Raw genomic sequence first — 15,780 nt, 5'->3', positions numbered from 1 at the left:
TCCAGTTCTCCATCTGACAGCGGGGCTGTCACAGGACCGCTGCTCCCAGTTACCTGGAGCTGTGGGCCGGTGGGTACCTCTTGGTTCTCACCAGGTGGGGGGAGGCCTTTACCCATCCACTCAGAGGGATCGTCTTTCCCTGTTTGGGCGGTGCTGCCCTCCTTTTTCCCCGTGGCGGTCTGTCTCTTCCTCTGGTGACGACCCTCCTTGTTAGTGAGAAGGTGTGTGCACATTGAAGCCTCCCCCCACCATAGTTACTTCCTGGTACTGTCCCCCTCCACCAAGCCAGGTTCACCTTCCAGTTTGGAGAGCCTTATCAGTGCCCTCAGCAAATATCTCTCCATGCCCAGATGAGGTGGTACCTCGGGGAACCCCCCAGGTCAGAGTGAACGTTCTGCTCAGTGGGTTACAGAGTTAATCACACATACGTAATGTTGCTGAGGGCAATTTTGCATTATTGCTGAAAAGTGAGCTATGTGCACTGCAGGGGAAAAGGGTGCTGATTGGTTGAGGAGTCAATTCTGGTTGACTGAGGCGTTGCCATGGAGAAAGCAGTGGGGAACCATCCAAGCTCCTGAATAATTCAGTAAAGGCACAAAGATTGAACATACCACTTCTGTTTGCAAACCATGTGTTCCAGATTTTCTCTGGTGAGAATAAATAAGCCACTCTATGAGTGTGACTGATTATCTTAAATTTATTGTTGGTGTAGCTATCAGCACGCACTCAGGATTATCTAGAAAGTGCTGCCAATCATGGAATGACATCACTAGATGTTTTGTTTTGGGTTGAGCAGGCAAGGGCTAGTTAGATATAGTCTGTACTCTGCCTGTTATGAGCAAGTGAAGAATATGCTGTTTGATGTTGCATTATTGCTTGCTGGGTCTGATGTAGTTGGATTGTGCAGCGATTGATTTTCCTTTCTTAGCTTTTTTGGGTAATAAAACAGAGGCCTGTGGAGGCCCCTCCATGAAATGTGAGAACTGGAACAGTTGGCGTGGGTTGGTAGTAATAGTAATGATAATCAGGGAATATAACACACACACATAATTCATAATCCTGGTCCAGTTGTACATTTCAGGCAGAGCGATTGTAGAGGACGTGGGACAGTGGAAACAAATGTAGTAGTTTAGTTTCTCATCTGTGTCAGCGCAGTGTGCCCTCAGTGGGACCACATCTTGAGGGCAACGAGGGACAGGCAGCAAAGACTGGCCAAACCAGCATTGCTCGCATCCTACACTTTTAAAATCCTAGATTTTGTGTTCCAGGATTGGACTTATGACCACTGACTCAGAGGGACTTCCTGAACCACTGCAGTCCACCTGCTCTCGGTAGATCCACCGTGCCCTTAGGGAGGGAATTCCAGGATTTTAACCCAGTGACAGTGAAGGGATGGCAATATATTTCCAAGTCAGCATAGTGAGTGGCCTGGAGGGGAGCTTGAACATGGTGAACATATTCCCGTGTATCTGCTGACATTGCACTTCTAGATAGAAGGGATCATGGTTCTGGAACTCTCTGTGAATGCATCTTGTAGTTGTTATACACTGCTCTCACTGAGTGATGGTTTTGGAGGGAGTGGGTGGGAGGGAGGGAAGCAGCCAATTAAGCAGGCTGCTTTGAACTGGATGCTGTCAAATTTCGTACATGTTGTTGGGGCTCCACCCATCCAAGCAAGTGGGCAGTATTCCATCACACTCCTGACATATGGTTGGACCAGTTTAGTTTCACTTTTTTTAGGTCGGCGTTCCTTGGCCTGTCGAGGCAGGTTTTCATTTCTGGCCTTCTGTTTCTGGCAAACTAGGAGTTTTATGAAGTTTGCCATTGGATTTGGTAAAGGATAAACCTTTATAACCAATGGGTGGCATGATAATTTTTTGATGGAATCTGTCATTTTTGAATGTTTGGAGGGAGGATCAAGGCACTGAAGGTGATAGGGTCATAGCACAATAGAAGCAGGCCATTCAGCCCATCGAGTCCACACTGACCCTCTGAAGACCTTCCCACCCAGACCCACCCCATCCTATAACTCTGCATTTCCGAAAGCCAATCCACCTAACCCACACATCCCTGAACACTACGGGCAATTTCCCACGGCCAATCCACCTAACCCAGACATCCCTGAACACTATGGGCAATTTAGCATGGCCAATCCACCTAACCCACACTTCCCTGAACACTACGGGCAATTTCCCATGGCCAATCCACCTAACCCACACATCCCTGAACACTGCGGGCAATTTAGCATGGCCAATCCACCTAACCCACACATCCCTGAACACTACGGGCAATTTCCCATGGCCAATCCACCATAACCCACACATCCCTGGACACTACGGGCAATTTAGCATGGCCAATCGACCTAACCTACACATCCCTGAACACTACGGGCAATTTAGCATGGCCAATCCACCTAACCCATACATCCCTGAACACTACGGGCAATTTCCCATGGCCAATCCACCATAACCCACACATCCCTGGACACTACGGGCAATTTAGCATGGCCAATCCACCCTAACCCACACATCCCTGAACACTACGGGTAATTTAGCATGGCCAATCCACCCTAACCCACACATTTTTGGACTGTGGAAGGAAACCAGAGCAACTGGAGGAAACCCTCACAGACATAGGGAGAACGTGCAAACTCTACATGGACAGTCAACCAAGGCAGGAATCGAACCTGAGTCCGTGGTACTGTGAGGCAGCAGTGCTAACCACTGAGCCACCATACTGTCCACTTTTCATTTGTTAACTATCATCTCATTGTTTTCAAAATCTATGTATGAGATGCTACTTACTTGAAGTACAACTTGAATACGGTAATTAAAAGACAAATTAACAGGTAAAATATGTTTTGGTAAAGCATTCAATATTTTGGAATTTGAAATGTTTTGTATCAGTGCATTTTCAATGTCATGAATTTTATTTACTGATGTAAGAAAATGAAAATCAGAAAATATTTTGAGGGAATTGTAGGAACCCAGTTACTCAATCACCCTGAGGTGCTCACAGAAGGAATTTCGAACTCAACAATGGACAAAAAATCAATATGGCAGAAATAGCAAGAAATGTCTCTAGCAAGAATTCCAGTGCGCAGGCACAAGTGTGTCAAACTTTATTCTTCAATCAATGCCTGATACAAATTACCTGGTCCTACTCCCATTGATTTTTCTGGGATCTTTCTGTGCACTGATCCATAGAATCCCTTCTGTGTGGAACAGACTGTTCAGCTCAACCAGTCCACAATGACCCTCCAAAGAGCATAACACCCAGACCCATCCCCCTACCCTATCCCTGTAACCCTGCAATTCCCACAGCTAACGCACCTAACCTATACATCCCTGAACACTATGGGCAATTTAACACGGCCACTCCACCTAACCTATGCATCTTTGGACTGTAGGAGGAATCCCGAGCACCCGGAGGAAACTCACGTCGACACAGTGTGCAAACTCCACAATGACAGTCACCTGAGGGTGGAATCAAACCAATTCCCTGGCACTGTGAGGCAGCAGTGTATTTCCTGTAGCAGTGACCATAGTGAAGTTATTCTATGTACGGATCTGTCTCAATATGACAGATCCTCTGCTGGTTTCTGAGTCACACCAAGTACTTTGTTCAAATTAATTAAGTTGTGCAAAAGCAAAATATTGTGGATGCAGATGAAGAGTCATATCGGACTCAAAATATTAACAGTGTTTCTGTCACCACAGATGTGGCCAGACCTGCTGAGTCCCTCCAGCTCTTTCTATTCTAATGAAGTTTATTTGATTACGTAACCATTTCTATAATGTATATCAATGTGTTTTTTGCCACACTAAGTTCGATGAAACTACTTTAACAGTGTCTCCTGGTTCTCAATTGATTTTATTTCTCCTCTTTTAGCAGACGGCCCAAGATGCAACACCTGAGAGGTACACAACATCATATCCAAAACTTCGTCAAGCAATGAAAACCCAGTTGGTCCACTCTGCTTTGGAGTTCACATGGGAATTCATTGAGAACTAGAAGTAACTTGAAAAAACTCTTCTTGTCAGAACAACACAGAACTGACTTAGTCACAGCAGACAGAGGGTAGTGGTGGAAGGATACTTTTCAGAATGGAGGGCTGTGACTAGTGGTGTTCCACAGGGATCAGTGCTGGGACCTCTGCTGTTTGTGGTCTACACAAATGATTTGGAGGAAGACATGCTTGGTCTAATTAGTAAGTTTGCAAATGATACAAAGATTGTGGAGTTGCAGATAATGAGGAGGATTATCAGAGGATACAACAGGATATAGATCAGTTGGAGGCAGGGGCAGAAAAGTGGCAGGAGTTTAATCCAGACAAATGTGAGGTGATGCATTTTGGAAAGTCAAGTACAGTTGGAAATTATACAGTGAATGGCAGAATCCTTAGGAGTTTTGATCTGCAGATGGATCTGGGTGTGCAGGTCCACAGATCACTGAAGGTGGCAGTACCAGGAGATAAGGTAGTAAAAAAGGCCTGTGGCCTGCTTGCCTTCATTGGAAGAAGCATTGAGTATAAGGATAGACAAGTTTTGCTGCAACTTTATAGAAATTTAGTTAGGCCACACTTGGAATATGGAATACAATTCTGATCACCACACTACCAGAAGGATGTGGATGCTTTGGAGAGGGTGCAGAAAAGGTTTGTCAGAATGTTGCCTGGTATGGGGGATTTTAGTTATGAAGAAAGGTTGGCTAGACTGTGTTTGCTATCACTGGAAAGCAGGAGGTTGAGGGGCGACTTGATAGAAGTTTATAAAATTGTGAATGGCATGGATAGAGCGGAAAGCATGAGACTTTTTCCCAGGGTGGGGGGTGATCAATTACTAGTGGACACAGTTTCATTGTGAGGGGGTGGGGCATGTTTAAAAGAGATGTGCGAGGCAAGTTTCTCACACAAAGGGTGGTGAGTGCCTGGTACAAGCTGCCAGAGGATGTGGTGGAAGCATTATAGCAGCAGGAGGAACACTATAGCACTATTCAAGAAGCACCTGGACGAATCCATGAATAGGAAGGGAATAGAGGGAAATGGATCCTGTGATAGAAGACTGTTTTAATACGAAAGGGCAAAATGTGGCAACTTGGAAGGCTGAAGGGCCTGTTCCTGTGCTGGATTGTTCTTTGTCTTTCTTTGTTCTAATGCAGCTTCTAAGATGAAATGATGGAAGTGTTTGAAATGAAATGCTAGGTCAGAGGTGAGAACAAGGGTCATAGATGCAAGGTTCGATATATTGGGTTTAGAACATCAGACCAGGAGAAATTTCACCACAGTGGGTTGTGAGCTGTATAATTCATTTGAGAGATTGTGGTTCATGCAGAAAGAATTTTAATTTAAGTCAAAATTAGACTATTTGGCTAGTCAAAGGGTAATGACACATGGGCTAAATAGTGACTCAGACACCTTGTTCATGTAGACAGTAAACAACACTTTACACGGAGCTACATGAGAAGAGATTAGGAAGGGGAGTGAAAGTTTGTTCAAAGAGGGAGGTAGGCTTGAAGGAACTTATTAAGGCAGGGGAGACGTTAAAGGGGAAGAGAGATTGAGTTAACAAAGTTAAAAGTTCAAGTTGCAGATTGACACCCGGGGGGAAGGTTTCTTCACACGCTGAGGAAGGCCTGACACTATCAGTCTGTTTTAAGATGAGTTCAAGTACACAATTTCCAACTTAAAAACACATTTTCTGTGGCACCAATTTGAGGGATTGGGGGAGGGATGAGATAATCAGTACAAGGAGGATAAATGACAGGAGAGCATCAATAAATCTGCAGTAAGGGCAAATAATTGATAAATGAAGTTCATATGGAGAGATAAATGTGAGGTTGTAAACTCATTCCTTGGAAGGTTGTAACTCTAGGTGGGGTAGAGGAACAAAGTAACATCAATCACTAAACAGTGAGCCACTGGATGTCAAGGCCATGGAAAAGCCACGCACTAGACTGTGAGAGACTGAACTGATAAATGTTTAACCTGGGTTAGACCACCATTAGAGGACGGTTCTCACCATATTAGATAAAGCAGATAGAGACACTCTATTATGTCATCTCTGAAACTGTGTTTTTCTGGCAAAAAAAGATTTCTTTCAAGTTACTCCAGGTTGTCAATTAACTCCCATTAAGCACAGAAAGCAGAAAAAATTAACGGGCGCCATACCAGAAATGTGTGGGTAAAAATGTCAGGAGAAAGTTAACACTTTAAGTCTCTGCTTTGGAGAAAAAGCTGAGGGTGATCTATTCAAGGTCTTTAAAAGGTTTTGGTGGAGTGGATCCAGAGGAAATGTTGCCTGTTATGTGGAAGAGTGCAACTAGACTCTGTCAGTACAAGATGGTGCACAAGAAATCCAATGAGGGATTCAGAAGGAGCCTCTTTATCTGTAGAGTGGTGGGAATGTGCAATTCACTTTTACAGGGAACACTTGAGGCAAAGATTGTAGAAGCATTAAAGGAGAAATGAGGCCAGGTGATGAAGGAGAATGGACAGTTATGATGGTGAACTTAAAATGATTTGAAAAAATGGGAAGACAGTTAAGTGGAGCCCTAACACCAGCATGGGTTAAATGGGCTGAGTGGCCTGTTTCTGTGGCATATATCCTAGGTATTTTAAAATCGGAAGATGTAACATTGACAGCCAAACCACCAGTGCCCATGATAAACCAACGGAGATGTGGAGGAATAATTTCTCTCAAAGGGTTGTGAATCTGTGGAATTGCCTATGCAGTGGATGTCAGGACACTGAGTAAATTTAAGGAGGAGATGTACAGATTTTTAATTAGTAATGGATTAAAGGGTTATGGGGAGTGGGCAGGAAAGTGGGGTTGAGGCCAAGTTGAGATCAGACGTGATAGTATTAAATGGCGGAGAAGGCTTGAGGGGCTGAATTGCCTACTCCTGCTCCTCGCTCCTATTTTCTTATGGTTTGGCATTGCTTCATATTTCTGACATTTTGTTTTATACGGTAAAGTAGCCCTTTCAGTATAAAAATGTCACTTCTGAAGTACCATGATTTAGCTACATGGCTAATGTAATAAAGTTCACCGAATGATAAATAGGATTTTCTCAATTCCTTTGAAGGTCACCCAGGGTTCTGAAGAACCCCACCTCCCTAATAATATTCACACCTGATCACAAAACTTTCTGAATCCATCCATTTCATTTCAGTCAAAATGCTGGAGGAGTTGTTAAGAAAGCATATGGTGTTTTGGCATTCATTAGGTTTAAGAGTCGTGAGATCTTGTTGCAGCTCTATAAAACTTTGGTTAGACCGCACTTGGAATACTGCGTCCAGTTCTGGTCGCCCTATCTAACACGAGGGGGTCATAGTTTTAAGCTGGTTGGAGGAAAGTATAGAGGGGATGTCAGAGGCGGGTTCTTTACACAGAGAGTTGTGAGAGCATGGAATGCGTTGCCAGCTGCAGTTGTGGAAGCAAGGTCATTGGGGACATTTAAGAGACTGCTGGACATGCATATGGCCACAGAAATTTGAGGGTGAATACATGAGGATCAGTGGTCGGCACAACATCGTGGGCTGAAGGGCCTGTTCTGTGCTAGGTTCTATGAGCCTAGTCAACAAATCAATTCTCATGCAGTTATGCGGTTGGATTACATCAATGTACCTGTAAACTGTGTCAGCAAAGTCACCTACTTAGAAAAACAATGACACATTTTAGTTGACCGCAGAAATATTGTGTTGTTGAGTTTAGAATCGAATTTGGAACACCCAACTGTTGGTAAAGCTGAATTAAGTAAACCTTGATTGTGTAGGGCTACATATAATTCCCAAAGTATAGGTAGGGTGGACAAATGAATGTACAGGAAATGGTTCTAGGTTTAGTGCAAATCCAGGCATTTAATGCAAATTTTAAAAAATTCTAGCTGATTGGTTTCATGGAGTTACTCGGAACTTTGGGATAATAAGCAATGAGCTGGTTTAATTACACCTTGAGTTTTCTGCTTTCTAAGTTGATTGAGTGTTGGGAACTCTGGTGATTGGTGAGTGACAAAGAAATATCAGTCAGAGGGAGCTGCCGGTGCAGTAACTGGGCAACAGAAACAAAAGCAATGTTTGTATGAAAAAAACTGATCGTGTTACATCCCAATTCTTTCCCAGTTTAATAAAACTGTGCTGTTTCTACACAACGTACAAGAGAAGTGTAAAGCATTGAAATACATTTCGGCAGAGATACTAACCCAGTCCTGGTAGAAATTTCAGGGATTCAGCCAGTTTATATAAACTGGAGGTCAGTTCACATAACCAGCTTTACAAATACCAGGAAACTGGAAAGCCAATATTCCTGGAAATTCTCTCCAGCTCTGTAAGCTGTCTTGCAGAAGCCAACAGGGTTAGTATTTCAAGCCGATGAACTTTCACCAGAACTGGTAAAGTTAGACATGAGCAGCTTTTAAACCAATCCTGAGGCAGGGAAAGAGGAGGGACGGTGAGGAGGTTGGGGGATGGGTGCGGTGTGCCTCTGATAGAGTGGAGGCCAGGAGCTGTTAAATGGCAAAAGTGATATGGGTGGATGGGGGGGGGGGGCAGGATTTGCCCTTTGGGGATTGGACCCTGATATTAGAGATACAGGATCCCATTGAATGGGAACCTTACGGTAATTTTCCTCAAATTGGCCAGTTAATGTCCAGAGGATGGACTCTTGCTGTTCAATTTGAAGAGGGAGCGAAGGTTCCTGAGGGTGGAAGACCAACTGGGACAAGTTGGGCTGAAGGGCCTGTTTTTTTGCTGTAAACCTCTATGAGTCCATGAATGGCAACAAGGAGCAGCAGTTCAGCCAAGAGAAAGATGGAGAGAGGACACCTCCATTTTGAGATTCTCTCTCTCTCTCTTTCTCTCTTTCTCTCTCGGCTACCATTGTGGCAGGGCCAGGAGCATAAAGGTCTATGGTCACACCTAAGGTCAAGCAGATGGGGTGGGAGGGTGCTCACAGCCTGCTTGAAGTGTTGCATAACCTCCTCCCTGCTCCCAGTTTGATGTCAAAAGGCACCTTCCAGGAAGATGGTCTTGTCCCCAGTGGCTCAGGGGGACTGAAATGTTCATTCGGGCATGTGGGTGTTGCCCGTCCTTAACTGGCCCTTGAGAAGGTGGTGGTGAACTGCCTTCTTGACCTGCTGCAGCACAGATGCTCTTGTGCTGTAGGTTGACCCAAAATACCCTTAGGAAGGGAATTCCCAGATTTTGACTCAGCAACAGTGAATGAATAGCAGTATATTTGCAAGTCAGGATAGGTGAGTGGCTTGGAGGGGAACTTGCAAATGGTGGTATTCCAGTTGACCTCTGATAGTAGACCTTCTTTGTTGTAAGTTGTATCCTCATGACTGCACATTATATCAAGATGCATCTGCTAGACTCAGTGCCATTGGTCAGGATCTACAGGGTCTCATTGAGGAAGTCTAGTGAGAAGATGCTCTTGTTTTCAAAAAGGTGTAGTTCATTGTGTGCTAGCAGCAGGTCATCAACAAGGCTAATGGAATGTTGGCCCTTATTTCTTTGTGGTGTAAGAGTAGGGAGAGTTGAGAGTGTCAAAGGGCATAGCCTCAGAATAAACGGGTGCCAATTTATGACTGAGATTGGGAGAATATCTTCTCGCAGAGGATGTGACCCTTTGAAACTCCTTGCCACAGAAAGTCATGGCGGGGGGGTGGGGATGGGGGTGGGGGGGGTGGGGCAGAGTCCTTGTGTATACTTAAGGCTGAGATAGATGGATTTTTAGGAAATCAAGGCCCCCACCGTTCCTATTTCTTATGATAGCAACTAGGGAAAAGGGTGTGCAGGCGAAGTGCATTAGTCAGGGGGAAATGTCGAGTAATATCGTAGGGGAATGGGTCTGGGTTGGTTACTCTTCGGAGGGTCAGTGTGGACTTGGGTCAAATGGCCAGTTTCCACAGTGTAAGGACTCTATGATTCTATACTTTCACAACTGTTTTATGCAGATATAATAAGGTCACATTTACTTCAGGGCTCTTCAGTCAGTGAAAATGAGTGTGTGAAGAGGGTGTTTTGTATTGATTGTGAGTGTGTGTTGTATTTGTGTTGTGAGTGTTCTGCATGTGGATGAGTGTCTGTGTGTGTGTTGTGGACCAGACCAAACACCCCTCAAATATATCAAGGAGGTAACCTGGAATTTAACTTTTATTTGAAGACAAGTGTGAGGTGCTATGTTTCAGATATAATTCGATTGGTTACAATTTAAGCAAAGCACACTTTTTTCTTACACTACAGTTAAAATGCAAACAAAAGAAAGAAGAATTGGTGCAACTTTACCTGCTTTGGAAACCTGTACAGAATATTAGACCATTTAACTGCTAAACAATAACTGCTCCAATATAGTAATATCCCATAAACACACCCTTGTCAAAGGCAAAGTTAGTAAAACAGATTGTCTCACACGCAATTCTGGCATGGAGTCACAGAGTCATAGAGATGTACAGCATGGAAACAGACCCTTCGGTCCAACAGAGAGAGAGAGAGAGAGATGAACGCAAACTTTTAGCTGTAGCAGAGAGGGAGAGATAGCTTCCAAAGTCAACTTCCAAACCCCAACAACTGCTGAAAACTAAACTAAATCCCTGGTTCTGTGGGAGCCTGACTCCACCCATTCAGGCTGCTTCTATTGTTCCGACTTTTTAAAAAAGCCCCAAGGCTTCACAAGCTGTCTACTTTATTGGCTTGAGAGAGACCACTGATCACCTCTGTCTTAATCTCTCTGAATAAGAAAAATCAGGATGAAGTACACCTTGTAAAGCCAGGCTATTATCAGAGTTTGTGTGTTGGTTGTGTATTGCATGTGCGCGAGAGAGTGTGTGATTTCAATTGCAAGATCAAAGATTGGTTAATTTCCTAACAAAAGGTTGTGTGTTCATTGAACATTACTGTTGCTACGATCAGACCCTATTGGTACAGCAGAGTTGAAATAATTGACTGTGGAAAAACACACTCGGTTTTGCTTGTTCTTCTTGATGTTGCAGGTGCATCTCTCAACGTCGGCGCAGTTCATTGGTTGTCTGTTTACCGGGACTCGAGATATTTCCTGGTGATTTATTAATTTCTCATGGTGTGGAACATCTTTACCGTACAGCATCTACCCCCTCACTCAGTACGGGTAAGGTCATAGAGCCATGCGGAGGGAATCTTCAATCTTCGAGATTGCTTTGGTGACAGTTTCTATATCAGAATTCTGATTGGCTAAACGCTCTGTTGCCTGGGTGTTGGGTAATCTGAAGGAATGTAACCTGTTGGAAAAATCCTAAATCCATCCAAATCTCTTTCAGAATCCAAGAAGTCGAAATGGCCTTTCGCAAAACGGGGAATGGTAATGCTGTCTAATATTTTATTCATGTATTTGAAACTTCCAGCACTCCCTCAGATATTGTAGTTAGAGGACAGGAAAGATTAAATAAATAATACTGTGCAATTTATTTCTGACACTTCCCAAGATAGCAATGAGTTGTACCTCAATCGCCTGGTATTTGAGATTGGGGCGGTTATGTTTCAGTGATTCTCTCAAACCCTGATAAATTCAACAGGTACAAACTTGTTTAAGCTGACCTGAAGTGTGTTGCTAATGTGCTGTACCTCTGGTGGTATTAGCTGTATATTCACAACAGTATCAACAGTGCCTGAGATTTCTTTCCAACACTAAACACTGCTATGTATAATGTTCATGTTATATCGCAATAACTAGGAAGCTCTTGTAGAAACAACACAACGAGCAGATTTAAACACCCAGGAGGGGGTTTGAAGGCGCGGGGGGGGGCGAAGGTTGGAGGACACATAAAATGCAGTAGGAGGCTTTCACACCATCTACTCACTGCCCTGACCTGTCTCCTATTTTAAAGGGGCCAGTGAGAGGATCACACTACCTGCCTTTCCCTCTGTTGAAGCCCATAAATACCTAATCAATGCTCAATAATCTACTACCCATGAAATAACCATCAACTAAACTGTATCATCCAGACACACCACCGATTCACCCCTGGCTGAGAGAGGATGATAGAGGATCATAGGCTCCTTCCTTTTGCACTCTATGTCTTTATATATAGAGTTCAATCTAACCACCACCTCTTGAATACAATGGTGTTACCATCACTGAATCCTCCACTGTCAACATCCTGAGGGTTATCATTGACTAGAAACTCAACTGGACTCAGCACACTATGGTTACAAGAGCAGGTCAGAGCCTAGGAATACTGCGGTAAGTAAATCACCCCTGATTTCCCAAAGCCTGTCCACCATCAACAAGTCAGGAGTGTGATGGATTACTCCCCACTTGCCTGGATAGGTGCAGCTCCAACAACACTCGAGAAGCTTGATACCATCCAGGACAAAGCAGCTGCTTGATTGGCATGACATCCACAAATATCCACTCCCCCCACCAACACTCAGTAGGCAGCAGTGTGTACCATATACAAGATACACTGAATCCTCCCTCAGCAATGTTCAACCCATCACCATTTCCATCTAGAAGGACAAGGGCTGCAGACATATGGGAACACCACCCCCCCTGTAAGTTTCCCCACCAAGCCACCCACCATCCTGCCTTGGAAATATATTGCCATTCCTTCACTGTTGCTGGGTCAAAATCCTTGAATTCCCTCCCTACCAGCATTGTGGGTCAACCTACAGCAGGTGGGCTGCAGCAGTTCAAGAAGACAGTTCCTTATCAAGGGACAACTAGAGACAGGCAATAAATGCAGGCCTAGCCAGTGACACCCACATCCCATGAGTGAATAAAAATGGACTCCAAATGCTATGCTAACTGCTTTCTGAACCTACTCTGCCACTTCCATGCTCTGTACACATATGACCCCTGGTCTCTGTATGCTCCTACACCCCTTTTAGAATTGTATCCTTTGGGGAAAGAAATCTGCATTCCTACATTTTTCTGGCCAATAAGTTAAATTTTATTTTTTCATTGAATTGGGTGTCCCTGGCAAGGCTAGTATTTGTTGACCATTCCTAATCACCTTGGACTGAGCTTTCGTAAGGCCCATTTCATGGGCAATTAAGAGTCAGCTACAGTTTTGTGGGCCTGGAGTCACGTGTAGGTCAGGTCAAGTAAGGACATGAGTGAACCAAATGAATTGCATGGTCATCTTTTACTGAGATCGGTTTTCTTTAAGAGTTTCAGAGTTGTTCATTGAATTCCGATTCCACCAGCTGTCATTGTGGGATTTGAAACCAGTGTCTCCGGAAGGTTTAGTTGGCTCTCTGGATTATGAATCTAGTTACATGACCACTATGTTAACACTTCTGCCTATAGGCTGCTGTGCATAACTCTTACCCGTCCTTAGAAATAGCTGAGAAAGACACCGAGTTGTTCTCAAAACCACTTCAAAGACTTTCAGTTCGAGAGCCAGCTCCTTCCTGAAGCAAATTGTCAATGGGCAATAAAATGAGACCTCACCAGAGATGCCCAAAACCTTGCAATTTAGAAAATTCGTTTGTTTTAGACTTGCCTACTAACAAACACATATCCAATGTCTAGCACACCATTTGCCACAATTTCCTTCGTCAGTCAATAAATCATGCACCGTGTATGTGGACCTTTAATCAAGGATAGGGCCTCTGGGTAAAACCTCCACGCACATGAGCCCCATTCACAAGTACCCAAGAGATCAGGGATCTCAAAAAGAGGTCCAGGATCTCCAAGAGAGGTCAGGGATCTTCAAGCTGAATTTCTGATGAATTTAAGGATTGAGGTAAATCGTGCTCCCAAAAATGGAACCTTTCCACAGACCCCTCTTTCCCGAGCTGTGTGGTGAAAGTGCCCATATTTTATCTCGCTAACCTGACACAATTGTTCTACCCTTCTCGTTTCCAGAGCAAAGTGAAACAAAAGCAGATATCGCATTTGGAAAATCTTCTGGCCTCACTGGTGGTCAGGGACTGCACAGATCACTTTTTCCAACGGTACAAGGTACTTCCCTCTCATTGGTCATTGCCACTGACCAATCGTCTTTGCACACCCATCTCTTCAAGTGAAGCCACTGGCAACTCTCTGACCTTGACCTCTGGCGGAGTTCTACCAATGTCAGTTGCTTCTAGAGCTAAAACCAATGCATTAGTTTGCTCTCACAAATCAATTGGAATTTGCCTGTTAACCACTGCAGGACCAGAAGGAGCCCTTCAAGCCTTAGATCTGTACTGTCATTCACTGGACTACAGACCCCTCTGTCCACCATGTCAATTAATACATTCCTTGTGTTCCCTTCCCATGCATTAAAAACAGAAAGCTAGCTCACAGGTACAGCAGGTAATCAGGAAGGCTAATGGAATGTTGGCCCTTATTTCAAGGGGGGGGCGGGGGTTGGAGGATAAGAGTAAGGAAGTCTTACTGTAACTGTACAAGGTGCTGATGAGACCACATATTCCCAAATATAAGGAAATAAATCATTCCATTGGAGGCAGTTCAGAGAAGGTTCACTAGGATGACCCCTGGGATGGAGGGATTGTCTTATGAGCAAAGGCTCTACTCACTAAGGTTCAGAAGAATGAGAGGTGAACTCAGTGAAATAGTCAAGATTCTTAAGGGGCTTGACAGGGTCAATGCTGAGAGGATGTTTCCCCCCATGGGAGTGTCTGGGACCAGAGGGCAAAGGAACACCAATGTAAGACTGAGAGGAGGAAGAATTTCTTCTCTCAGAGGATTGTGAGTCTTTGGAACTTCTTGGCACAGAGAGCTGTGGGGGCAGAGTCCCTGTGTATATTTAAGGTTAAGATAAATGGATTCATGATCAGTTGGGGGAATCGAGGGTTACGGGGAAAGGCAGGAACATGGATGTAAGAAATATCAGATCAGCCACTATCTTATTGAATGGTGGAGGAGGCTAGAGGGGCTGAATGGCCTCCTGCTGTTCCAATTTCTTATGGTCTTACTAAGCTTCTCTGATCTGTGCACTTGGGCACCCAGGTGTGTCAGTACCTCAGAACTCAATCATTAATGCTTCAGTAATGCTGTTGAAGTCATATTATACAGTGTGCACCATGATCAGGTGGTGATGGTTAATCTACTCTACACTGTGGGAATAATCAGAATTGAACCGAAACGTGGCTTGGAGCCTCTGCATCTTTGAGTCTTTTGATTGTAAACATTTGTAAATATTACAGATTGACACCATTCACCTTCCTTTCTCCAGTATCCGTAGCACTGTGTCATTGAGGGGGAGGTGGTGTATTGGAGATTCCGGGTATGGGGTGCCCAAGGATGTGAATATTACTGCCTGTATTACTCTTCGACAGGATAAAAGCTGGACGTATGTAACAAAGATCCAGAAGTTGAGCACTGAGACCAGGGCTGAGCAGAAGGACAGGAAGCTACAAGAGGCCATGTGGGAGATCTTCACCAGTGAATGCACCTACTTCGGTGACAAGTTATTGGTGATGGAGGAGGTGGGAATGTCAATCTTACCTATTACTTTAATCTGCACCATTCCTGGTATTAATAGAAATAGTTCAATATACAGTGAACAGATCAATGTATATTGAACATGTTGAATACAGGAATATTCAGTACGGCTGGCAGGGTAGGCAGAGAATCGAGGGCATTAAACATGAACAGAGTCTTGAAACTGAAATGTGAAGTAATATGCTTTACCTAAATGCTCAACAGTTCAAAGAATTCCTCTGGGCATCTTGCTGCTTTTTCACTGGCCTCACTTTCCCACTGCTCCTCTCCACTTTATTGATGCCACTCTTCCAGTTTCATGGTGCAACTCCTCCAGTTTCCCATTAATCCTCCCACAGTTTCCCATTAC

General features: G+C 44.1%; 1 protein-coding gene across 1 annotated transcript in view; it reads left to right on the top strand.

Moving 5' to 3' along the window:
- Positions 1 to 15,780, top strand: part of plekhg7 (pleckstrin homology domain containing, family G (with RhoGef domain) member 7) — an 87,945-nt gene that overhangs the window by 34,835 nt on the left and 37,330 nt on the right. Inside the window, exons 3-7 of the mRNA XM_043713185.1 lie at positions 3,892 to 3,920; positions 10,993 to 11,126; positions 11,296 to 11,336; positions 13,848 to 13,943; positions 15,266 to 15,415. Of these exons, the coding sequence (XP_043569120.1) occupies positions 3,892 to 3,920; positions 10,993 to 11,126; positions 11,296 to 11,336; positions 13,848 to 13,943; positions 15,266 to 15,415 (450 nt within the window). The remainder of the gene's footprint in view (positions 1 to 3,891; positions 3,921 to 10,992; positions 11,127 to 11,295; positions 11,337 to 13,847; positions 13,944 to 15,265; positions 15,416 to 15,780) is intronic.

Source organism: Chiloscyllium plagiosum, chromosome 23 (genome assembly GCF_004010195.1).
Source record: "Chiloscyllium plagiosum isolate BGI_BamShark_2017 chromosome 23, ASM401019v2, whole genome shotgun sequence".
NCBI classification, from domain to species: domain Eukaryota; kingdom Metazoa; phylum Chordata; class Chondrichthyes; order Orectolobiformes; family Hemiscylliidae; genus Chiloscyllium; species Chiloscyllium plagiosum.
This window is presented reverse-complemented; position numbering and strand designations above follow the sequence as displayed.